Here is a 27,309-nt window from a genome sequence, read left to right as displayed (position 1 = left end):
AATGGATTCGTTACTGTTTAGTAGTTATCACAACATATCTTGCTAGAGAAACAAGACCCTAAACTCCAATTCTGATAGGTATAAAAAATTATATAGTTAATCAGTATTCCAATAGAATTTGTTTTACATTTTTTATGGTAAATGTAGAAGAGGCCATTGATTTTTAAAACGGGGATTTATACAACTGATTCTGAAGCTTTAATATAAACAAAATATGGCTGTAACTGTTATTATTCAATACCTTGCCTGCTGCAACTTTTGCCAACAGTGAAGCAAGAGAATTCCCTTTACTACTTTGAGGTTTTAGAGATGGTATTCTTACAACAGGCCGGATTCCACCATTGCAAATTTCTTCGCTTCCTCTGTCATTCACTGCTTTAACATGGATTAAAAACGAACGGTACTTGCCCCCTGCCATACCTGAAAAAAAAAAACAAGTGGAAATCTTCATTTACATCTATATCAAACTGAAGAGATTTTAATTTGATGCCTAGAATTCTCAACGACTTGGGTTGGGTTAGAGGTTTTAGATAATTCATTATAAATTACAGGCATTAAAGAACAGTCATGTGAACAGATTCATATAGTGTAAGTGGTCCGTTATTAGCAGTCGTAAGGGAAACGTATCTGATAATTCCTAACCAAGATTGCTCAGTTCAGAAGTATCAGTTATACTCTAGCAATTATAGAAACATAGAATACTAGAGCTGGAAGGAACCTCAAGAGATTATCAAGTCCAGTCCCCTGCCCTCAGGGCCGGACCAAGGACGATCTATATAGCATCCCTGAAAGATGTCTGTTTAAGAGCAGGTTAGACCTCTCCAGTGATGGAGATTCCACATCCTCCCCAAGCAATTTATTCCAGCGTTTAATCATCCTCACAGTTAGAAAATGTTTATGTATTTTAGAGAGATAATATGATAAATTAATTTACCTTTCACGAGCTTTGGACTTGTTAACGTCAACATTCCAGCATGTCCTGACAGATCAAGTCCAGCAGCCAGCCACACTGGACCACAAAGTATGTCTTCTTTGTGATCCTCTAAAAATGGACACAACTTAAGACCTTCAAAAACACAAAATAATTTCAGTAGTATGAATATCGACTCAAATAAGATTAGATTACAAAATAAGTTATACATTTTCATAAATTGAATGCATCTATATTAAACTGCAACCTAGACTGTAAAAGTTAGGTGAACTGACACTTAAACATAAGATGTAACTTAAGAAAAGCCATGTTCTAGTCCAATTATGTACTTGTAATTTTCAGAAAGTTCCCAAAGTACTATTTTCAGAACATACATGTACATGTAACAGCTGATGCTCTGGAAAGAAAATCACAAATCAGCACAAGTTTGCAACCTGTAGAATGGTGAACTGATAGTCATTTGAGCCACAACTATCACAAGTCCTAGTTAAAAAACAAGCTCATGTTAGATTTCTTTGGCAGCAGATGAAAATGTCACTTTAATTTGGACAAAATTAAAGAAATGGGATCATTCACATACACATACTTAGAACCCTATGCAAATAGCAAATGTATATGCACAGATATACAATAGATACCCAAAGAGCTACTGGGAATAGTAGCAGCAAAAATCTCAATGGTAGCTGTGCCTCGTCAGGCTAGTCTGGGAGCATGCAAAGCTGCTGAGCCTGGTGTCTACCTCAATAGGCAAGGTTGGGGCAGTACAGCCATGCCAAAGGAGCTGCCTGTGTGGGGTGCTGGCTCCCATGAGAGGCAAACGAACACGCAGCTGCTTTCACTGCTGCCATTCCTCATACAGTCATGAAGCTCCTCAGATACCCTTTTTATATCTCCAAATAGCTGCATCCATGGATATAAATTTAGTATTCGGGCAGGGCTCTAACAAATAGTAAAACTGTGCTTATTTCAGTCAACACTTTGCATTGCAAATCTTCATTTTTTGTCATATTACTAAAACAAATTTTGGAAAAAAGAATAGCAACAAAAATGGATATTAGCAATGAAACAACCGAAGAGCTTCAGAGAAGAATAATGAAAGCAATCTTTATATAATGGAGTTGAGAGGTGGTCAATTTTTACAGCAAAAATCACATATCTGTGTGCATTTCTATAGCACGTAGTACAACAGGGCACTTTAAACCTTATTGAGATGTTGAAATAGAATCTCAGTATTAATAGTAATTGCAATTGCTAAACTTTTCACATATATTACCACCACCTGAAGTATAAAACTATTTTGAGAGAGATAATTATGGAATAAGCATATGTCAATCTGAGTTGCATTCTAACTGCTGCTTTTAAAAGTATCGAGTATTTTTTTTAAACCAGTTGAGGCTGAAAATACCAGTGTTAGACACAAGCGAGACCATAAAAAATCCTGATGTTTATTGAAACAAACTGGATCAGTGGTGACAAGAATATTGCAAACGGTACTTTCCATTCTAGCAAAATCATAAAAGTGGAACTCCTTGATGTCCTCTTAAACATGATTCAGTTCTTATTACATCCAATTAATGTTTATATTAAATGCAGTCAGAGATAAACATTCAAAGTATGGAAGACCAATTTATAACTAAAAAAAACAAAGGATCCTGTGTCACTTACCAATAATGTCCCAAAACTGATGCTTCAAACTCTTGACTGTAAAGTAGGGGCTTCCTCCCACTAACCCACCTCGCTGTCTGAGTTTACATACTCTGTCACAAACAAAACAGCAACTGGTGCTGTTCCAGCTCACTAATTCACTGCTTCTAGACAAGAATTCCAGGCAGTAGCATATTAGCACAGATGGGATATCTTAGCAGATCAAGAATTCTGTGTTGCCTAAAGCCACAGAAGACAATGTCTCAGCTAGGTTGAGAAGCATCCCTCAGTCAGATTCACTCTCATGGCCTACATCCCCCCCGCCATCTTCCTCGGCAAAGTGAGGAAATGAGCCAAGTATTAAGGAGGAGAGAGCACACTAGTCTTCCAATAAATGGTAGTGGGAGAAGAAAGCAAGGCAGCTGATGGCATGAGTTGCTAAATGAGCATAAGCAACTGGCACGGAGAATTAAAGTATTTGTAAACAAATGAGCAGAGATAGGGAGGAAAAGGGAGGCATGAGTATGTAGACACCAAAATGAGGAACACAAAAAAGGCAAGGAAAGCACAAAGTTAGAAATTGAAAACAGGATGAAGACAGCAAGAAATAAGTAATGAGTAAGTGGTGACTGAAAACCTAAACTGGAGCATCAGAATTAACACAAAAAACAGAATGATGGGTTAGGAAAAACAGCAAGAATAAAGTAAAGAGGTAAATATTTCCTGCTCCCTCAACCCCCATGTTTTAATAAACACATCTCAATTTTCAGAAGGAAAAGGCAACAGGAAAAGGGAAAGAGGAGTGGGTTTGATGGATAAAGAGATGATAGGACAAACTTAGGAATCCTTTTCTCTCCTCCCATATCCCAAAATTCTTATCTGCTCATTTCTGCATGTACCTCCTCCCCACCACCAAAACCCTCCTCTCCAAAACTTCCCCTTAGCCCAAACACACTTTGTAATAGTACCCTGTTGGTTTTTTTAAAAACCTGGTCACCACACGAAACAAAGAAAGAAGGAAGCTAAGACTTAACTTGAAGGAGTTAAGACAGAAGGCTTTTATGACACTTATTCAGCTCCAACACTTGGACCTTGTCTACATTAAAAAGAAGATCGCCACTGCTGCAATCAATCTTCTGGAGTTTGATTTAGTGAGTCCAGTTAAGAGCAACTCAGAGTGTCCCCTGCTGACATTCAGTACTCCTCCTTTTGCGAGGAATAAGGGAAGCCAGCAGCAGGAGCATTTGTTCCCGTTAAGACTCGCGCTGTTGGGACGCTGCCAAATTCAGTTTAAAGTAAGTCGATTCCAACTACATATTCTATGTGGCTAGAGTTGCATACCTTAAACCGAACTGTTGGGTGTAGTATAGACCTGGCCTTACTTTTAGGCACTAGTCACCCCTGCACAGATCTATTCTGATAAACTTCCAGACATATTCTCTCATAAGTTTAGGGCAAAGACCTGCTATGAGTTAGATAAAGAATTGAGTGAATTTGATAAGGATATAAAGAAATTTTTAACTGAATATTTTAAGTTTTCAAGGCATTGATGTGAAAACTAATATAAAAAGGTATGCAATGAAAAGAAAGTCACTTCCCTGATAACTAACTCACTCAAGCAACATTTACAAGCATGTTACAGCTGAAGACATGACAGATTAGCTTGACAGATACTATAATGATCTATAGCATTTCTAATTAAAATAAAACCTTGATTTAAACAAGACCAAAATCAAAGTCCTCACCAGATAAATTTTGCTTTCAACAACAAAGTATATTCTTCACTGTCCTGAATAGTGTTGACCAGTGTAAACAGAGAATATGCATTTTTTATTTTAACCTGAAAGTATTTACACTGAAGTTTCAATATGATCTTTCAACAGTTTTCATGTAATAGTTTCCATAAGAAAGTAACCATATTCAACTCACATTGCGATTCCTCTACATCCATGTTCTGTATTTCTTCATTCAACTCAACCCGTGCTGGTTTTCCATTTCTTTCCATTTCAATACTATGAGCTGGAGATAGAGGAAAGGTGATCTGTCTATCTACTGCTGCTTCTGGAAAATAAAAATATACTATCAAGATCTAATAAACATTGTGTAGTATTACTAAAACCAAAAACAGTAACTTCCATAGCAGATTTACGATATAAGTTTCTGCTCAATACTCATTGAAACCATCACCTCTACTAAAAAAAAATCCTAAAACTGTGACAAACTCCTATTAAGACTAAAATTAGAATAGGACATGATTTATTGAATGAATTTAGCCTCTGTCCTCCATTTGTTGAGAGTCTGAATTTTGTTTTTCATAAATAATTTCTATCAATAATACTTGACTGGTACATTGTTCTCAAACCAGTATTTGTGTTTGATATTGAAAATCAGAGCTGGGTTTGTTACTTTTATTGGACATATAAATATTGTTTCTTTTCCCTGACTATACATAGCTTAACATATGGCTTCTATTACAGGTATTTGATTTCATAAAGCCAAACTTTGCTTTTTGCAAAATATTCTGTAGTATCAGCATCTCATCAGTTAAAAATATTTTCATAGAATACTAACACAAGAGAGCAACAACTAGGGCTGTCGATTAAACACAGTTAAATTCTCACAAGTAACTCAAAATTAATCATGCTTAATCACACAGTTAAACAATGCCAGTTGAAATGTATTCAATATTTTGGACGCTTTTCTACATTTTCAAATATATTGATTTCTATTTCAACACAGAACACAAATTATACAGTGCTCAGTATATATTATTTTTATAGGGAAAGGCTACATCTACACTGGCAAGATTTTGCGCAAATTCTTTTAATGCAAGAGTTTTTGCGTGAAAGTATTTGCGCAAGAGAGCGTCTACACTGACGTGCTTTTGCGCAAGAGATGTGCTTTTGCCCAAAATCATGCCAATGTAGACACAGCCAAAGTGTAATTTACAAATGTAGATGTTACCTAGTTCCACTGAAATAAAATTAAAACTTTAGAGCATACAAGTCCATTCAGTCCTACTTCTTGTTCAATCACATGCTAAGACAAAGAAGTTACTTTACATTTATGGGAGATAATGCTGTCTACCTCTTATTTATAGTGCCATCTGAAACTGTTAGTTTGACTCTTTTGTAGCTGGCATTGCAAGGTACTTACGTGTGAGATATGCTAAACAGTCATATGCCTCTCCATGCTTTGGTCACTATTCCAGAGGACATGCCTCCATGATGCTCGTTAAACTATTGCATCAATTAAATCTGTAACTGAATTCCTGTTCTGTTTTACTCTCATTCTGCCTTATGTTACAGCAACCTCAGATGATGAACCAGCAAATGTTCATTTTAAGAACTCTTTCAGAGGAGATTTGACAAAACACAAAGACTGAATCGGAGATTTTTAGAATGCGAGATGTCTAAATATAGTTACAACACAGGACCCAAGAATCTCATGTGCCATCCAAAAATCTAAGCGGGTTAAGATGTGGAGCATTCTTTCAGCAGTCTTAAAAAACTAAGACTCCAAAGCAGAAACCACAAAACCCTAACTAACAAAAGAGAAAATCAGCCTTCTGCTGGTGGCACATGACTGAGATGATGAAAATGCACAAGCATTGGTCCACTTCCGCTTTGGATACTCATTAAGCAATGCCCGCCATCAGCATGGACGCATGTGCTCTCGAATGGTGGTTGAAGCATGAAAAGGAAAAAAAAAACATGAATCCCTCTTGCACCTAGCACACAATATCTTGTGATGCTGGATACAACAGTGCCATGTAAACTAGGGAGATAATAAATATCTTTTTTTTAAAGGTAACCATTTCAATGATTTAAAAACATTCCATTTAAACAGTTAACTAGTTAAAATGATAGAAGTTAGGTTCAGCCAGTGCAGACTAATACTTACCAGTTAACATTTTACTTTCCTAATGCGAACGCCTTTCAAGTGACATTGTAAACAAGAAGCAGGCAACATTATCTCTGGCAAATTGTGACCAAACATGTTTGCCTGAGCAATTGAGTGAACAAGAAGTAAGACTGAACTGGCTTATACACTTTAAAGTTTACATCGTTTGATTTTTGAATGTATTTTTTTTAACCTAATTCTACATTTCTGAATTCTTCTTTCATAATAAAGAGACTGCAATATAGTATTTATATTAGGTGAGTTGAAAAATACTTTTTTTGGAGCAAGTATTTATAAATCAAAAATCAAAATATAACATGAGCACTGTATGCTCTGCATTCTATGTTGTAACATATCAATATAGTAGAAAATGTAGAAGACATTTAAATAAATAGTATTCCATTATTGTGATTACATTTTTTATTCATGTGACAGTTGGTATCTCATGAGTTGTACAGCGTCATGAGTTGGAGCATAACTTGTGATTTATATTAATGCAACAACTGACTAGCAACACCACAACTGAATCTAAATCAGTTTCTTATTTAAATAAACATGACTGTAACACTGAGTTATTTGCCCAGTTCTACTTAAACCATATGTAGCTACTTTTACTGTTTGTATAAAGATTTTGTTTAAAAACCCAAACCCAGAAGAAAATGCACAAATATTAAAGACATATATTTGTTAGCATAAAGGAGGCTGAACTGTAATGAGTAACTGTTTTCAGCCAACTAACAAATAGTGGCGTATACAGGCAGTCCCCGGGTTACGTACAAGATAGGGACTGTAGGTTTGTTCTTAAGTTGAATCTGTATGTAAGTCGGAACTGGCATCCAGATTCAGCCGCTGCTGAAACTGAGCAGCGGCTGACTACAGGAAGCCCGAGGCAGAGTTGCTGAATCTGGACGCCAGTTCTTACATACAGATTCAACTTAAGAACCTCAGGCGTCCCCAAGTCAGCTGCTGCTGAAACTGAGCAGCGGCTGATTCCAGGAAGCCCGGGATAGAGCAACTCTGCCTCGGGCTTCCTGTAGTCAGCGCTGGTCAGTTTCAGCAAAGGCTGAATAAGGACGCCTGGGGCAGAGCAGCTGGGGTGCTGCCGGGTTGGTCCAGTAGCACCCAGAGCAGAGCTACAGGACCAACCAGCAGTGCCCCAGCTGCTCTACCACAGGCATCAGGAGAAAAGCCTGGTATGCTGGGGGAGGGGGGGAGGCGCACCAGCCACACACACACACACACACACACACACACACACACACACACACACACACACACCCCCCCCCCCAGCAGACCAGGGAGACGCGGAGCAGCTTTTCTCGCCCTGGAGGATGCGGGCAGCGGGACTGCGGCGCATCTGGGCGAGAAAAACCCCGTTCATAACTGCGGATCCGACATAAGTCGGATCTGCGTAACTCGGGGACTGCCCGTATTCCCCATCATTGGACATGATTACCAAGAGTGCTTCAATATCTTCTGAGTGATACTTCATATCAAGTCTCAAACACAGGGAAAATGTGCGAGCATGTGTTTCCCTCTGTCTTGTGTTCACAGTTGAATTGTGTGTTGAAATTCTTAGCCATATTGTCCTCTTTTTTTTTTTTTTAAGAATACCACGGAAAAGCTGTTGTGTATCCAAGGCAACAATACTCCAGAGTAGCAGAGTCTCGGCAGGGAAAGCATATTCTCTAAAAGACTCTGCAGTACTCTTTTATACCTTCACTGAAATTTATGGGGTAAGCCCTGGGAGTTTTCTGACAATGGCTCTGAATTTGTTTTCTGTTCTTAAATCCACAGTAATGCAACTTTTACTTTCAAAGCTTTCTAGTTTCAGGAAGGGGGAGGGGGTTTGATTTTCTTCACATAAAGGCACTCATATGCCCAACAGGCATGGACACCTGAAAACTGAATTTCTAATTATGAACTGGAAGAATTACTTATCTTAAAAAAATCCTTTGATTAAGAAGAAAATTTGTTGTATACCTCAGAAATTCTGTCATTTCTGAGGCGTACAACTTTCTTTTAATGCATTGTCAGAGGCTTGCAGTAAGACAACATGTAAGTTCCCATCAAATTATTGTTGCTTTGACTATACTAGTTTCTTCTTTAGACAACAGTTAGGTTTCAAAATCTGTGCTTATCTTTAACTAGGTTCATGTTTTTCTCATTTTTGCTCCTCAGTGTTTAATGAATGTTAATGTGTGCAAAGAAAGTTACGATGCATTGCCAAGAAGTAAATGTAAAATTGAGATCTACAAATCTTTACATCATCTCTACTTAAATCAGTAAAAATAGCAGACCTAAAAAGTAACAAGTTGAGAAGAGATGATCTCCTTTCTTACCATTGACTTTTCCTAAGCCAGGAGCTTTATTTTTCAGTAAAGTCACTTGAATCTGTGGAATGTTTGTTATGTTTGAATTCAAAACAAATTTGAAATCCACATGTCCAACCATACAGGCTTTTGGCAACACCAATTCAAAGACATGTTCATCCCAGCTGTTGCTGTTGGGGAAAAAATAGGCATTTTTGTAATACCATGCCGAAAAGTTCACTACAACCAAACAAATGTCAGCATTCATTTTATTTTTTTTCTCTAATATAGTGAGCAAGATGTTTTACATTAGGCAGACTAAGCTTCCCTCACATTCACTCAATATCCTCATGACTCTCTGAAGCAAAATCAATTATGCATGTTCACTTTATATAGAAAACATTGAAAGCCAACTGCCTCCATAAACATCAAAAGTATTAAGTCAGTATTTAGAACAACGAAAATGATGGCAACGGCTTGGCAATCTCTGAAGTTGGCCTTCTTCACCAACGGTGTCAAACATTGTCACTTTTCAATAGTATCATGGCCACCTACAGGAAATGCAAAATACTAATTTCAAATTAAAATTCTGCAATACATTTGAGAACTTATACTAAATGAGAAGTGCTTCTTATCAGGTGCACACACAGAAGCCTGCCCACTCCTAGTATAATGGCAAGAACTCAACTCCACATGGCTGCTATACATATGTCCCATAATAAGCAGGATGTGAAGCACAATGATCTTGCCCTATTGTAGCATGGACCTGTATCCCATAGGTCGGAGACAGCCCTGATGAAAGTGCATAATGCAGCACCAAATCTACTTTGAAACAGAGTGAAGATAGCATTCTCCTTAATTTTTTCCGCTATGGCAACAAATAGCCTAGGAGACCTCCGGAATGCCTTCATCCTCCGCAGGTAAAAGCATAAGACATTAAGAGTGTGAAAACATTCCTCCTGTGAAGCATGTGGCAGATACCAAGCCTTTTGATTGAGGTAGAAGTGTGATATCACTTTCAGAAGAAATCTGGGGTGTAAGCGCAGGGAAACAGTCTTCACAGAATCTAGTGAAAGAAGGGTTTGCCATCATGGCCCCAAGTATCCCAACTTTTTTTGCCCAGGTCCTTGAAGGGCTACCTCAATAAGGCCATGAGGATAAGGTTGAGGTCCCACCAAAGCACGGCAGGCTGTATGGCAAGATGTGTCCCTGTAAGTGTCTTCCAGAATTGAACAGTCAATGGGTGAGTAAAAATGAAGTGCCTCTCCACTGTGATGGGAAAGCACTGATGGCTGCTATATGCACCCTGATGGAGCTAAGAGAACACTCAACTCTTTCAGAGGCAAAAAACAGTCCAAGAGAACAGTAATACTTACAGCCTTAAGGGGAGGGTCTTTCTGTTGGGCACAGAAAGTAAAACATTTCCACCTGGCCTGATAGGATCTCCTCGTGGATTTCTTCCTGATACTCAAGAGATCGTCTCGAGATATCAACGAGTATTCCTGCATTAATGAAGATGCCCTTCCAAAAATTCAGGGATCATCTACAGATCGGGGTGCCTGATCCTGCCATTGTTTACTGCAAATAGTTCTGGGAATGTAAGGTGCATCAAGATGCAAAGAGGAGAAGGAAACCAGAAATGGCAAAGCCAGAATGCAGCCATCAGAATGACTGTTACTTATTCCTACTGAAGTCTGCGAAGGACATGGGGCAAGAGCAGTACAGACTAACAGAATTATAGAATCATAGAGCTGGAAAAGACCTCAGGAGATCATCAAGTCCAGCCTCCTGCCCAAGGCAGGACCAATCCCAACTAAATCAACCCAGCCAGGGCTTTGTCAAGCTGAGACTTAAAAACCCTCTAGGGATGGAGATTCCACCACCTCCCTAAGTAACCCATTCCAGTACTTCACCACCCTCTTAATGAAATAGTTTTTCCTAATATCCAACCTAGACCTCCCCCACTGTAACTTGAGAACACTGCTACTTGTTCTGCCATCCGTCACTATGTGAATAGCCTTTCTCCATCCTCTTTGGAATCTCCCTTCAAGAAACTGAAGGCTTCTATCAAATCCCCCCTCACTCTTCTCTTTTGCAGACTAAACAAACCCAAATCCCTCACACTCTCCTCATACGTCCTGTCCTCCAGCCCCTTAATTATTTTGGTCGCCCTCTGCTGGACCCTCTCCAATGTGTCCACATCCTTTCTATAGTGGAAGGGTGCAGAACTGGATACAATTCTCCAGATGTGACCTCACATCAGCAGCACTGCAGAACAGGTGCTGGGCGCAACTGGCTTTTAAGCTAGCTCCTGCTTTCTCCCTCTTGGTTGCAAGGAGGGGGGGAGCAAATAGTCGACAAGATAAAGGGAATAAAGGGAAATAATCACTTCTCTAGATCTGCTAGAAATGCTCCTCCTAATGCCACCTAATATGCCATTAGCCTTCTTGGCTACATGGGGAAAACTGTTGACTCATATCCAGCTTCTCATCCACTGTAATCCCCAGGTCCTTTTCTGCACAACTGCTACTTAGGCAGTCAGTCCCCAGCCTGTAACTATGCTTGGGATTCTTCTGTCCCAAGTGCAGGACTCTATACTTCTCCTTGTTGAGCTTCATCAGATTTCTTTTGGCCCAATCCTCTAATCTGTCCAAATCACTCTGGACCCTAACCCTACCCTCCAGCGTATCTACCTCTCCCCTTAGCTTAGTGTCATCTGTGAACTTGCAGAGGGTGCAATCCATCCTCTCATCCAGGTCATTAATAAACATGTTGAACAAAACCGGTCCTAGAACAGATCTTTGGGGCACTCCACTAGAAACCTACTGCCAACCTGACATTGAGCTGTTGATCACTACCCGCTGGGCCCAACAGTCTAGCCAGCTTTCTATCCATCTTACAATCCATTTATCCAATCCATATTCCCTTAACTTGGGGGCAAGAATATTGTGGAGTCCGCAACAAAAGCTTTGCTTAAGTCAAGGTAATTAAAGAAGGTATAACTGATCCAGTCCAATCAGTCAATGACGAGGCTGTTGCCTTAGGAACAAGCTCCAAGCCTGCCTCTGGAAGAGTACTAGGTGCGCTTGGTGTTGTTGGGAGAGGCAAAATCCATGACAGGAGTTCTCCAGCAACTAAAGATTTCCCTGACTACTGCACTGTGCAGCTCCCACTCATGGTTTGTTACAAAATTCCTTCCGAGAGCACCATCAGTTACATTCTGAGTCCACATGAGACAGGCCACAGACAATAGAATACGGTGCACAGTGCAATACTTCCTTCCACAGGCACACTACTTCCACACAGTAGCCTCATGCCCCCTTGCTTATTTACATAGAAAGCTACAGTGGTGTTATCTGACATGGGAGTGTGAATTGATTAAAAAAAAATGCATCACGGGCTCTTCTGACTGCCCAAAGTTCCAGAATGTCCAGCAACTGATGTTGTCTGTGCTGCATCTCTTCTAACACAACACAAGGCATCCTCAACAGTTCCTAAAGCTGATGGCAGTAATCAGGGAAGAGGAAGATGTCAACAACATGGCCACATCTTGAGACAAGGCTACCCCTTCCCGATCTGGAGGCACTATAGGAGCTAGGCTACCTAGAATGTCCTCCAGGCCCAGTACCAGGTGGCTACTTGACAAAGGACAGACTGGCAAAAAGTGCAACTCTCCTGCACAAATCATGATGGTTCTGAAGATCAATACTGTATCAGAGGCAGCAGCATGGGGAAGGCAGAGGAAGCCAGTTCGAGAGGCGAGCCAGTTTAAAAACAAGCTTTCCTTACAGACCAGCTGTCCGCCACCATATGCTGCTGCCTCTGATATAGTCCAGGCTCTCCATAGACAGAGGCTGCTCCAGGGAGCTCGGATGCCCTGGGAGCAGGAACTGCTACCATGAAGCAGCCTCTGTCCACAGTAGGCCCAGGTTCGCCATGGACAAAGACTGCTCTGCATCTCCCCGAGTGAGCCTGGGCTCACCGCAGACAGGGGCCACTTTGCAGCAGCCTCCCCTGTGCCCCTCCCTGCTGCTACTGCCTCTATTAGAGGCAGCAGCACCAGCAGGTCAGAGGGGAGCAGGCAGCACTGCAGAACAGGTGCTGGGCGCAACTGGCTTTTAAGCTAGCTCCCGCTTTCTCCCTCTTGGTTGCAAGGGGGGGGGGAGCAAATAGTCGACAAGATTAACCAGTAAGCCTAGGCTTATCAGTTAATCGCCTAGATGACTACTCATTGACATCCCTACTGTTCACCCCCTTTTCCAGGTCATTCATGAATATGCTGAACAGCACAGCTCCCAGTACAAATCCTTGCAGAATCCTGATGCTGTTTTCTCTGTCTACTGTGAAACCTCAACTATTTATTCCTACAGTTTCCTATCTTGTAATCAGCTACTAATCAAAGAGGACCATCCCTCTAAATCCACAGCTACTTAGGCCTAGTCTGCACTATGAAATCAAGTCAGTATAACAAAGTTACTAAGGGATATGAAGAACCTATGCCTCTTAGTGTAAAACCTAAAACCTAATGTAGACAGCACCAGACAGGAAAAGTCTCTTGACAGTTTAGCTACTGCTTCTCACGGAAGCATGATTTATCTACAATAAAAGAAGCCCTCCGTATGGAGTAGATAGCACTGAAGAATTTGAAACGATGACATTTCCATTTCCCTTCCATTTCCTAAGTGCCTTCTGTGAAGGAGTCTATCAAAAGCTTTCAGAAAACCCAAGTTCAGTACATCAATTGGATCACTTACCCACATACTTACTGATCCCCAGAAAACATTTCAACAGGTTGATAAGGCATTTGATTCTTCCACAACAAATTGTGTTTCTCTGTGATGTGATAATTCACCTTCTTACTCTAGTTTCTACCAATCTGCCTACTACTGAAGTTAGGCTCACAGGCCTGTAATTGTTAGGATTGATTCCGGAGCCCTTTTTAAAAACTGGTGTTACATTATCTACTTTTGAGTCATATGGTACAGGAGGCTGACTTCAGTGATAGGTTATATATTACAGTTAGCAGCTGTGCAATTTCATATATTGCAGTGCCTTCCGAATGTCTGAGGGAACACCACCATAGACGTTCACCCTGTATCCCAGGCTATGAACTCTCTTTTCAGTTTTATATATACTTTTAAATCATAACCATTCAAGCAAGAGCTGGAATATTCCAAATGCAATAGAGGGCTATCATTCACAGGATTATTTTCTTCAGTTTATTTAACAAAGCATTGCCGTAACAGATCAGACCACTGATTAATCTTAATTCTGTATCTCATTTCTAATGGTAGCCAGCACCAGATGCTTTAAAAAAAATGAGGGCAAAAGAAGCCTCACATTTGCAGTTACGAAATAACCCGTCCATCTGGAACATTTCCTCCTTGGTTAGCTTTGCCCTGAGGCATAAGGTCCATTAACTCTAAGAGTCTCATTCATATCTATTAGATTTCTCTACCAGGAAGATTTCCTAATACTGAACCCAACAGTCATTTATCTTAATCAGAAGTAAGGGATTAAAATATTTCACCTTGCAACATAATTAACTTCTTTCCTCTATGTTAAAAATGTATAGATTTATAAATGTAGGTCACATCCAATCTTTTGATCGTGAGATACTCAGATCTGAAAGAAGTATTCTGACTCTTTCCTATTTCATTCACACGAATATGCAACCCAAAGCCACATTGTGTGCATGTGCATGGGGTAGGGGATGTTTTTTAAAGATATATTGCAATCTTTATCCAAGTTGATGCACTTTCATCCCTAGGATTCTTATAAATACCACTTTCCAAGTGTTTCAGAACTGTCCTTCTCTCATCATATTAGCTTTTGTTTATTCAAGGTGCACTGTGTTTCTTGTAAACACTTCTAATTCCTCTGTGTTCCTTTGTATATTTCTCTATTGCCACTGGTGTCTGCAACCCCTCTTAATTCAGCAACAATCCTGACATTAATGAGCTTAATCAACGATGCTAAGATTTGCCTGACACAGATCCCTATTACACATATTACCTTAACTCAGCATACTACCATTTACAGTATTCTTCATTTGCTCCTTCAAGCATTTTTCAATGAACAGTAAAGGTCTCATGTCAAAGACGATTTGCATACATCTTTCAAGTAAATTCTCATTTTGTAGACTATATATAGTTTAAAAGCTCACAGAAAGGATGCCTGTTCATAACTCTCAAGTTAAAAGAACAAATAATAGTAATTGTGTAAATGCATGTGTAATAATTATATATTTAACGAGCCCCAATGGTGCTCCAATATTGAACCAAATTTTTTTTCAATATTATTTTTATCCTATATGGAGTTTAACTCTTGTAACAGATAGTTATAAAATACAAGAGCCATTTTCTTACTATATCTCTAACCAAGTTTTTCCTGCAGTGGTAACAGTGACATCACATCACTCTGAGTCCTTCAGCCCCTCCCATCTCAGCCACTCAGCCTCTTCCCCATCTCCTCCCTGCTGCTAACCCCATAACAAGGTCGGCAAGCTATGGCAGAGACCTAAATATGGCTCTGACTCCTCAACAGCAGCACTCACCTTCCTTGCACCTTGAAGGTAAGATGCTGCTGGGCTTGTGGGGGAAGGACGGAGGGGAAGGAAGGAAGAGGGGCAGGACCGTGTGGTTAGGGGGCAGATGGTGAGGCCCATGGAAGGGGTTGGGATTGGAGTACACCCTGACCTCCTTGGCTGCCACATAGTAGCTGGCTGAAGCTCTGACAGTCACCACGTGGTGGGCAGCTGTTTTAAAAACAGCTGATCTGTCGCACCGGCAGCAAAACCCATGTGATAGGGTGTGGGGAGGCAGAGATGGGGCCTTGGCTGGCTAAGAGCAGGAGAGGGAGAAGGGGCTTGGGCTGGTGGAAGGGGGAGTAAACCTTGGCTGGCGCGGCCACAGCCCAGCACTCCCCAGTGGCAGAGCCACGGTTGCCTACCCTCTGCCAAAGGGGGTTGGCAAGCACAGTGAGCAGGGGACACAGCACCGTAGTTAAATTTTAAATGAAATTTTTATTTTTATTTTTAAAAAAGTGAAAATGAAGTGTTATTTTTAATATAAAAATATTCACAATGGTGTCTGGCTTCCTGATTTTAATACACTTGCTTTAGGCTTTAATTAGCATTCCTTAATAGACTTGGTTTAGAAATACCCAAAATCTATTTAGGAAAAATGCATCTCTGATGGAGGTATCTTTACACTTACGAAAGAGGAAAACAATGATGATATTTAACACACCTAGGAATTCACAAGCTACTCAAAACTGAACTTTTCTAACTGTCTCAGGGTGCAATGAAACAAAAACAGAAACCTCAACCAAAGGAGCCAATGCAAAAGATCAAGAATAAAGAGTTACATTAAAAGTTCATTTGTTTTTAATTTATGCACTTGTTTTTTAAATAGTTGCACAGACAGCGACTATCCTGTGGCACCTTAGAGACTAACAAATATAGCATGAATTTCGTGGGTAAAACTCACTTCATCCGATGAGTTGGCATCAAAGTTACAGAATCCGGAGTATAAGTAACAGCAAACAGTTACCTGTCAATTGTAGGACTAATGTTAATGACGCTAATTGAGTCAGACTGAATGTGTCCCATTCACATCTTTTAACCTGTCAATGCAAATTTCAAAAGTAGAGGAAATTGCCTTTGTAGTGTGTTGACCAGTTGATACCTTCATTGAAGCTCGTGTTGATAGTAGATGAAGTAGTGACTTAAATTAGTCTCACTCACACACAACCCTCTTTCTTGAGCCCTACTTACCTATCTGTCTGCAGCTTCCAAGTCCGTGTATGCTGAGCTGCATCTCCATGGTGCTGCTGATGTAAATGTTGAGGATGCCGTCTTTGCTGTTGTTCCTGTTGGACTTCCACCCAGCACGGAGGTACAGTGGCTGAAAATCGTGGGGTCAGAGTCTCAAAACGGGTTAATTCCACCAAGGATGTCAAGGTTTCAAGGGAAAAAGGTTGGTCCACCAAAAGATCGACACCTAATATTTGTTGAAGAGAAAAACCAATATATTTATTACATATACCTTCCTCTCCAAAACATTCTAGACCAAATTCCAAAATTATCCCAACTACTAAATCACCATTAAAAAGGTGTTTGGATACAGATTTTTCGGAAAACACATGAAAAGTCAGCTAGTTTTGAAGTCAGCGTTCCTAACAGCAAACTTGTTCATAAACTTTTGATTTTTCCACTTTAGTTGAGTGTGTTTCTTTTTAATATATCTCCTGACCCACTTTGACAAAAACTCTCCATTCCATGTTGTGATGGATTCCTAACTGATGCCATAATCTAAAAACACTGAAGTATAATAATGTTATAATGGTGAGGTCAAGTTATTGTATAACTATGGTGGGTAATTAGAATTTCCTATAGAATTATTATAATCTGTATTTCTAGGGGACTGTAGAAAGTGCTAACAAGAAAACAATACCACAGAAGGTAGATAAGACACTCCAGCACACACCTGAAAGACAATGTGCCAGTATGTTAGCTTCCAGGATCCTATCTCCAAGAAAGGTGCAAGCTTGTTTTGATAGGCTGGGAACTTGGGAGAGCAAAAGAACACTGAAGAGTTGAAGTGCTGGCAGTGGACAAAGGGTGGGGGGTGGGGGCAGGAGTAGATAAGTTCAGCGACACTGCAAGGTGAGTCCAAAGGAATTAGGCCTTCCCACATCCAGGGAATAGTAAGTTTTAGGGAAAGCTAGACACATACAGTCTGTTGTTATACTATACAATGTTTCTCTAAAATGGTTTTGTTCTAAATAAATAAAACTGATGTAAGGACAATGCTTAGTTACCACTGTTATGGACACAGAGGGAACAAAACTGCAGAGAAATGTTCAGTAATTTTTTTTGTCCCTATGCCCAATAGTGTTATGTGCACAGAGGCTGTGCAGATGTGCACCAACAACAGGAACACATGCTGCCAGCTGCAGGCACTCCGCTAACCAGCTGAGTGGCATTTGAAAATTGCCTGGGTGCCAGCCCAAGCACACAGATTACAAGGACCACTGACCTGTAGGCTCAGCCTACATTTAACTTGCTATGGTAAACAGTTAATACTAGGGGAGCACAAGACAGCCTCCAGGCTGCGAATGGGATAATCTTGTGATTCCACTCTAAGAAACAGTGGACAGAGGCTTGAAATCTAAAGTGGATGTTCAGAGAGACCAAAAGGGGTAAAAGGTAAACTTCACAATTAATATTTTAATTTCAGCTTTCAGAAAGCCCACAGGACAAGCACAATGCAAAAAAGGTTCCTCACATTATCCATTAATGTGTCTCAATTGTGCTTAGAAGAAATTCCTTCTTGTAGCTAAGTATATAGTTCAGATCGATCATTCTTGGTGCAGCAGATTTGAGACTACCAAGAATGACAACTGAATATATATTCCTATCCCATAGGAACAGAGTGGAAAACTCATTTTATAGATAGGACCAGTATTCCCTCTAAAATGTGGGGCAGCGCAGCTTCACAGATGATTAACCAGACCCACCCAGTCAGAGTCTCAGGGCTGTGCCGCCACGCAGCTTAGAGGGAACACTGGACAGAACCATGTGTATTTTTAACACAATCGACAAAGTCTAACTTAACAGCTTCTCAGGACAACACTAAATTCTATAATATGTTAAGATTTCAGCAGAAGCAAGTTCAAAATTAAGTTTCCACTGACTATGAAAATTAAGGCAATTTCAACAAAAATACTGAGAACCTTCTCTTTTCCCTAAGCTAGACTTTTTAACTTGTTATAGAACCAAGATTCAAGCTGTTTAATATTTTCCCAAAGTCATGTAATTAAACTGTATCTAAAGTAAAATGAACACAGATGTTTCAAAAATTAACAACAATGGCAGGAATGGAAATAGGGCAAAACACTTCTCTGCCCTGTCCACCATCAGTTTATTTCTAACCTAATGTTAACTTTCAAACATTTTGAACTATTAGCAAGAAACATGTTCCACAAACCATTACCTCACACTTTGCATACCCAACTGTTTCAATCAATGGCAGCTGAGATAAAATTCTACATGCCAACTCAGTTCACATTAGAACTTTAAAGTCCACAGCCAAAGAAACGTTTTTCGGCTGAGCTATCATGGAGATTTAGATCAGGTTTCGGGAGTCCAGTAAGCAGGGTTGACATTAGACTTGATTAGACATGCATCTGACGAAGTGGGTCTTTGCCCACGAAAGCTTATGCTCCTACACTTCAGTTAGTCTATAAGGTGCCACAGGACTCCTCGCCGCTTGATGACGCCCAGGACAAAAAGCCAAAGCCCCACTGCTCAGGGTGCAGTACTGATGTACAGGAGAGGGTATGGTATAGGGTGTGAAGAGGGAATTTGGATGAAGTAGGGGGGCTAAGTTGTGGGAATGGGGTGCAGGGTCTGGGAGGGGAAGGGGTGTAGGAAAGGATTCTGGCCTGGGGGAAGGATAAAGGGGTGGGTGCAGGATCTGGGAGGGAGCTGTGACCTGGAGACAGTGGGTAGAGTGGTATTGGGTAGTGTCTTGGAGCAGGGAGTGGAAAGAGGCAAGAGGTGGGGAGCCAGAAGCAGGCTCTGGCCAGAAGGTACTTACCTAGGTGGTTCTCAGCCATAGCCCCAGAGCTCCATGTTCCTCTCTGCACCACACAGGTGGGGGGAGAGAAGAATCTGTCCTTGTCCCCAGCACAATCTCAGCTCCCTGTGGCTGGTTCCAGCAAATGGGAGCTGAGAGATTGTGATGGGAGCAGGGACAGCCAATGGGAGCTGAATGATTGTGCTGGGGCAAGGCATGCACAAAGGTTCTCCTTTTCCCCTGCACAGAAAGGCAGATGTAGCAAATTGTTGGGTTACATGGAAAGCTGCACAGCGGAAGGTTGGAAGAACAGGGCTCTACTGCACCCCATCATCATTTGTAAAGTCTCCACATGATAGGACACCTCATATTATGTATGTTAGTGCCACTCTCACAGATCCCCAACCTCCCTAGCCATTGGGCAGGTAGGAGAAGATTATTACACCCAACTGACAGAGAAAATCAGGAACTGCTCAGGGTCAACCAAAGCAGAGAAGCAGAAACCCTGGTTCATTTGCTGGACCTTAAAGTGAACAAAGTCCTCAGTCTCCTCCCTGTCGTTGGCTCCCCAGCTCATCCAATCAGCACTAAGATTCTGAGGGACAGGAACGTATGGAGAAAAAGGAAACCAAAGAGACAGATTCCAATGTCCCCAGTGATAATGGACAAAGGCCTAGGTGAGAAAATATTTCTCCCAATTTAACTTAGTATTTCCTAACGACATGAATGTGTACCTGTGTACACAGTTAATTGATGAGCCTGCACAGTTCCATGCAAGCCCTCCCCCACCACGCATGCTGCTGCCTCTGTATCAGAGGCATCAGCGGGGGCGGGGGGCAGGAAGGCAGGAGTCACCTGCCCCCCTCCCACACACTGCTGCCTTTGATAGAGGCAGCAGTGGGGTGGTGCCTCTCCCCCAAAACGTAAACGTCTAACTGCTTACATTTTCAGCAGTTACATGTTTACCTAAATAAATGTATTTTCACATCCCTAATGTTTCCCATGCCTTGCATTTGGCCAGCACCCAGGTGAATCAGACTACAGCAGCACCAAACATCGCACAGGCTATTACCTTCTCCACAGAGATGTCTGTCTCCTAGCTCAATTAGTCGTGGGAAAGGAGAACACTCCAAAGATGCTCCTCCTTGTGCTCATGTTCGTTACCCTGAATCCTCTCAGTCCTCAAGGGTAGACTTCATGAAGGAGACTCCCCTGCAGCTAAGCCACAAGGGTCTCTGAAATTGCCTCTGGCCTGCAGCCTGTCCTACCTGGCTGTTGTCATGGTCACTCTGTGAGGTCAATGCCTCCCAACCCTTTAACCAATAGGCTGATGTGCTGCAGAAGGCCTTGTTAGGTCACTGCCATAGTCACCCTTGCCCCGCAGGGCTAATGTCCTGTCCCTAGTCAGCCCCTTTTCATGTTTGAGTTGCACCCCATGTCGCCCACGCTCACTGAATGTTAGTTCTGGGATCAAACAGGTTGCACATGGAAACAGAGACTACTCAGTGCCAAATGCTGTTTGCAGAGATTTGCAGATTGTGAAGCCATGTAATGCAAGGGTGGGCAATCATTTTTGCCGGAGGGGGACGGGGGGAAATGGGGGAGGGGAGGGGCTAATGAATTTTGACACGTGATTGCAAGCCAGATTCAGGCCCCTGGAAGTGGTGGGGCTCTGGGCGAGAGAGAGAGAGAGAGAGAGAGAGAGAGCGAGTGCGAGCAAGCATGGCAGTGTGTATGTGACAGTAACTGTGTATATGGAACAGACTGGGAGGTGTGGGTGACAGTTTGTGCGCGCTGGCTGTTGCTGGGCAAGTTTCTGAGCGAAGCCATGCTGTCCGTCTGTAAGGGAAATCTATCCTGCTCTATTGTCTTCCTTCACCTTCACTGTGCACTCTTCTGAGTCACTTACCATCCACACGTGACACTAAAGCAGCTCCCCTGCTCTGCAAGAGATTGGGTACAGAAGCAGGGGAACACTTTGTCTTCAACACTCCCCTCATCTCCTTCTCCTCCCCACTCTCTCCAGACAGCAGGATGGAGCAAGATGGGGGTACGGCAGCTGAATACACACTGCAGGCTGTAAGTATGCACACTCTGCTAATCAGCTGGGAAGGCCAGAGCAAAATCCTTGGTGGGCCAGATCCAGCCTCCAAGCCTGATTTTGTCCCCCACCCCCACCACTCCACTTTCCCAGACACACTTGATATTTTTTGAATATGAATGGTGTTGAATTTTAAAACTAACTAAAGTGCAGTAGAACAATTAAAGATTAAAAAAAGCAATTCTCAGAAAGGGAGTAAAACTTAGGCAAGACCATATAATTTAAGGAAAAGATGGAAACGTCACACTCCTAAACTTTAATAACTGAAACGGGTGAACCAATTCACCTATAACTTGCGCAACAAATTGTCTTCTGGACTTTCATATCATAACCCAATTTGATTTTTAAAAAGACTTAATGAGGAAAAGAAGGTAAAGGTACCAAATATCCACCTTATTTTAAGGTAAATGCAAGTTTTAAAAGGTTGCAACTATTTTAGTGCGTCTCTCAGCCTTATGTATTCTGTGCTCTTACAACTGGACTACACAAAACACAAAATACACTAATACTCTACTCCCAAACAAAAACAATTCCAGCAAATTGTTATGACCCATAATCCAACTTTATATTTCACATACCACCTCTCAAAAATCTATTACATTTTACTAGACACTAAGGGATAACAAACCAGAGATGTCTGATCGAGTAAGGGAGAACACTCCTTAATAATACCCTGTCTCCGCCTCCTAAAGCAAGGAATGGTAGCTTAAAGCGTCCCATTGAACTGTGACAATGCACCAAACGGGAATAGGTACTGCCAGACAGCCAGGAACCCAACTGTTCAAGTTATGTGACCTTACAAAGCCTTGAACACCAACAAGAAACTGATTAGAAGCTAGAGTATGCTACACAGGATCCCTGTTCTCTATGTGAGATTAAATCATCGAGAGACTGCACCTGAGTAAAATTCCTCTTCAACCGTAATTATCGCTGTAGAGTAATCTTGAGGAGACCAAGCACTGGATGATCATGGCAAGATTACCATCCCATTTCACATATACCCATTTCACCTAGCACAGGATTTAAAAAAAAAAAAAAAAAAAACCAAGGCAAAACAATACTAGGGCCATGAACATGTATCCGAGAACACAGTTAACCAATGAGCCTGGGCTCGTCGGTTAACCCTCTTAGTTACACACAATTACCCCACCACCACCTCTGTATCAGAGGCAGCAGTAGTGGGAGGGGTGGCAGGACTGCTGTGTGTGTACGGAGCCCCCTGCCACCTCCCCCCGGCCCTCCACCGCTCGCTGCCTCTGACAGAGGCAGCAGTGGGGGGCAGGGAGGAGAGTGTTCGCCAGAAGCTGGTTTTTAAGCTGGCTCCCAGCGAGCACCAGCTCCCTTCCCATCCCTGCAGCCTTGATACAGAGGCAGTGGGAATGGGGGGAGGCTGTGTGTAACCAAGCTCATCAACTAACTGTGTACTCAAATACACATTCACATCCCTAGTATGACTTAGTCTTTTTTATTCTGTGCTCGGTGAAATCGGTGTATCCTAATTTTTTGGATAGGCAACAGCAGTGGGTGGGATTGGGGTGGAGGATGAGGGCTGATGCTCACAGGGAGCCATCTTTTAAAAGCTGACTCCTGGTGAGCACTGGCTCCTATGGAGCTGCCTGCTCACCCCCTGCACTGCTGCCTCTCATACAAGGGCAGCAGAGTGGAGAAGGGAAGGCAGGCAGGCAGGCGCTGGTATTCACAGGTAGCCAGCTCCCCCCGCCACATGTAAATGTGTAAGCGCTGAAAATTTCAGTGGGTACACATTTACCCAAACATATTTTAACATCCCTAAATCATACATACATCAACAGATGATGCAGGATTACCCTAGTTCTAAAAAGCTCCAAGAGCAAACATGCTTATAGGGTGGCCCTACTATGAAAAGCAATTGTACAAAGACTTCAACTTAAACAGATTTGTTTCCTGTGTACTCAATCTTCGTGTTTTGTAACTAACGTTAGCTGTCACTTTAACTCTTATTAACACTAGAGCCAACGTAAGTGATACCAGGATTCTAGTTCCTCTCATTTGTAAGAATGGTTTTACTAAAACAATAATTTACATCTATGTCAACCCCATTGTGGCAGTGAGACACCCAAGTTTAACTTGACTGGCTAAACATATAATGAATAAAGATATATGAGAAAGCAAGAATCCAGGTAGTTATCAACTTGTACAACTGTCCACAAACTATGGGCTTGTCTTCACTGTATTAGCCTGAGTGAAAAAAGAAGCAAGAACCACTAATTTAAGTGGAACTTTAAACTCGAGCTCAGTGGTCTGTCCCTTGTGTATGGTTTGACTTGTATGATATAGGTACGGGCTAGAGCTCGAGCAAGCAAATCTAGTTATGCTGTGAAGCTATTCATATCACTGTACAGTTCCAGTGTACAGTATTCTGTTGCTGTCACTCAAGCTAGGCTACAGTGAAATAAATCAACTGTATTAATTTTAACTAATTAATGCAATGAAGACAAGAGTTAGATATTGTGTTTGAGGAGAACTGGATTGTTGGAGAGGGAGAAAGTCAGCTGCTTCCTTTCCACTAGGGGAAGAAGTGATTTTTTCCAGCTAGCAGCTCAGTATTTCAACGAAGCTAATAACTGCAACAACGTTAAGTCCCAATAAAGGTGGGAGAAACGTTTACAGAAAGAGGAAACTAATCAAAAGAAACTGCAGAAGCTATGTTAGTAACCCTAATTGAGGGAATGGCACCTTCCATTTATTCAGGTCCAGTTCTTTCAGAAAAATGACTATAAATAACTGAGTTTCTTGTTCAGCAGATTAGTAATTCCACATGAAAGTACCTTCAGTTTACAAATTTAAAATGCTTTTAAAAACTCCCAGAAAGATAGCATTAGAGTATTCTGGAAATCCAAGATTAACCAATGATATAGAGAGCTGTATACAATAAATAAGCTTCACTCTCTTTTTTTTGCTTAATAAATATCATAATTTAATATTCTTTCACACCACAAAAAGGCTTCTAAAAATATAAGAAACACTGGGTCCCAAGTCAACTCTCGTGTTCAGGATACAATATATGATTTTTCTACCATGTTTAAAATTTTGTTTGTTAGACTGTAGTATATAGTAGCTGCATCATAAATCCTGTCAAGACAACAGTTACATATTGAATGCATGATACTAATTCAACAAAATGAGTTGATAAGCTTATTTAAACAGTATAGCAAGGTTAGCTTTGGCAGTGATAAAAGTCTGTCTTTTCCACATTTATATTCCACCCCACTTTTCACTCACTCACTTTAGAGTGTGCCTGTCTGTTTGACCACTTGTTCACAAACTTCTCCTAACCAGTAAGAGCTAAGATCATTATATTTGGAATGCAGCTTCCTCCTCCCCTAACAAAGTAAGGTCAGGGTTTAGCTGTGCCTGGAAAATGGGAAGTGCTAGGACTATTTCTCATAACATGGAATGTCTGGGTGCAGAGAGAGCAGCAATGTGCAAGGGAAGGGCACAGAGAAGCGAGGGATGCAATATTGAAAGTGGCCACTGGGGCAGCTGTAGCACCAAAAGAGTAGTCAGCAAGGCTGGAGCTCTGCCATCTTGTCTACCAGCACACCAAGAAGGTGCCCTCTGCCCCAAACCTGGAGCCTACACCCTCCCCTGTGGAAAGCCAGCAGGTAGTGGGAGGGCACTGGAGAAGAGCATATCCTCCAGAGTCTAGCCTGCAGGCTGTGGGGGAGGCCATGCAGGATTGCCACTGGAGGCCAGGAGCAACCCCCAGAGCCTGAGCCCCCTGGACAGCTGCAGGGAGGACAGCTGTAGGGGGACAGCCCCTGGAGCCTTGATCCCCTGCAGGTCACGGGGGAAAGGGGGATGGAGGGTGCTGGAGGAGGCCCTGGACACTCGCCCTCCCAGACAGCCTGCAGGAGAGGGGGGGACAAGGGGGTTGGCCACTGGAAAGGGCAGCAGCCTCTGGACCCTGGTCTCTACCAGATAGCTTGCAGGCCACAGGGAAGAGCAACTGGGTTCGTCTGCTGGCAGGGGAGCACTGCCCTGGCCCCCTGGGAATCACTGCCGTTGGAGCATTGCCCTTGACACCATGGGTAGGCCCAGTAGGCACCCCCCTACACCTCCCAACCCCATGCTGAGTCCTGTACCTCCAACATGCTTTGACTTCTCCTCCTCCTGCCCTGAGTACCCTCCCACACTTTCCCACCCTCTGCCATTAGTCACCCTAACCCTGCCCCTCCCTCAGCCCCAAACTCGCACTCCAACCTTCGTTTTACTTGCTTTTTGAAAAATACAATAATGAAATAACCCATGTATATTTTTATTTTTCCAAAAAAAAAAAAAAAATTCCTTTAGTTACAGACCTGAGCAACATCGAGTACATCTGCTAGTACAAAGATAAAGTGTATTGGGATGAATATTGAATTAGCAACCATCGTTATGAAACCATGTGGACTACTGATGACCACCTGATGTACTAAAAACAAGAACATACCTCCATATGGTTAATGTATTTTGTTATGTTTAAATGTGAATGTTTTACCTGTAATGCCTGGACTAGACGGGTTAGATAAGGGCTTCATGCCTTCTGATGCTTGTTCAACCCCTTTAGAAAGGGATCCATCCACAAGTATATCAGCTTCATCTATATCATCACAGGTTCCTCCAATCTGAAGGAAGTGAAGCTCTCCACCTAAAATGTGGTTGACATTAACAAGTAGTTTAAGACAAGTTTACCTCAAATAATCATCTTTGTTCAAATTCACTTTTAGTTAAGGAGTACACATGATTGTTTAGTCATTACATAAAGCAGATGCAAATTGAAGAGTAGCCTTCTTAGTCTGTTTCAGCAAAAAACAGGAGACATCCTGTGGCAATCCCAGGGAGCTGGCTGCACTGCAGGCTCTGCAGTATAAACTTCATACAGCAGAGGACACAGCGTATAACCACTAGAATTTTTAATAGTTACATGGTTATCTAAGTAACATAATGATCCTGTGTATTAATGTAACACACACACACACACACACACACACCCCTGCCAAACTGAACCCATTTCATGGATCTGGAGAAATGGGTTCTATCCCACAAAAACTTACACTTAAATGAATATGTTAATTTTTATGGTGCCAGAAGACTCTACTAGTTGCAAAGCATTTGAAGCCAGCAGAGCTGGAATATCACAACACTGTTCATGTGCTTCTGCATATTTTTAAACTTTACCAGAAAAAAAAATACAGCAACAGCCATGCAAATGTTCATTCCATCTGCTAATGGTTATGAAGCAAAGAAACAGCAGCAGAAAGGACTCTCAAAAGGACACATGAAATAAAACCAAAACCAACTCCAAGTAGCCTTTCATAAGTATCGTATCATTGAAATCTTGCCATAATACATGGTAGGCCACCAACATTTCAACTAGAAACCCATTCAGGTCAACTGAATATATTCCCAATAAACTACAAGTTCCTCAACTTCTTATAGTCAGGACTTGAAAAATGCACTTGTCCACTAAATACTAAGTGTGTAGTAGGAATGTAATAGTGTAACCATTTAAACGGTTAACCAAAAAGCATGACCTCATCGGTTACCATAACTATTACATACTGGCTTCGAGCCCCACTCCCAGGGAGCTAGCTGCCACTGTATCAGAGGCAGCAGGGACTGGCAGCTGACTCCCCAGGAACGGGGCTGGAAAGCAGGAGCCAGTATGCTTTAAGAGCCAGTTTAAAAGCTGGCTTCCAGCACACACAAGCTCTTGGGCAGCTGGCTGTTGCTGTGCACTGCAGGCTCTGCAGTATTGAGCTTATACTGCAGAACCCACAGTACAGATGGCTTCACAGTAATGGAGTCAACAGT

At 41.8% G+C, this 27,309-nt stretch overlaps 1 protein-coding gene and 1 long non-coding RNA gene across 6 annotated transcripts in view; one reads left to right on the top strand and one right to left on the bottom strand.

The window, feature by feature from the left end:
* Positions 1-27,309, bottom strand: part of BIRC6 (baculoviral IAP repeat containing 6) — a 339,419-nt gene that overhangs the window by 251,206 nt on the left and 60,904 nt on the right. For all 5 annotated transcript variants that reach the window (XM_075924970.2, XM_089776902.1, XM_089776900.1 and 2 more), the window contains exons 11-16: positions 25,994-26,143; positions 16,568-16,793; positions 8,821-8,981; positions 4,505-4,636; positions 935-1,066; positions 242-420 (exon numbers count right to left, since the gene is read on the bottom strand). In XM_075924970.2, coding sequence (XP_075781085.1) covers positions 242-420; positions 935-1,066; positions 4,505-4,636; positions 8,821-8,981; positions 16,568-16,793; positions 25,994-26,143 — 980 coding nt within the window. The remainder of the gene's footprint in view (positions 1-241; positions 421-934; positions 1,067-4,504; positions 4,637-8,820; positions 8,982-16,567; positions 16,794-25,993; positions 26,144-27,309) is intronic.
* On the top strand, positions 20,776-26,007 carry LOC112547152 (uncharacterized). Its single transcript, XR_003090894.3, has 3 exons — positions 20,776-20,932; positions 21,400-21,452; positions 25,807-26,007. It is a non-coding gene; the product is annotated as an uncharacterized LOC112547152 (long non-coding RNA).

The sequence above is a fragment of the Pelodiscus sinensis genome, chromosome 3, assembly GCF_052426305.1.
Source record: "Pelodiscus sinensis isolate ZL-2025 chromosome 3, ASM5242630v1, whole genome shotgun sequence".
NCBI lineage: Eukaryota > Metazoa > Chordata > Testudines > Trionychidae > Pelodiscus > Pelodiscus sinensis.
This window is presented reverse-complemented; position numbering and strand designations above follow the sequence as displayed.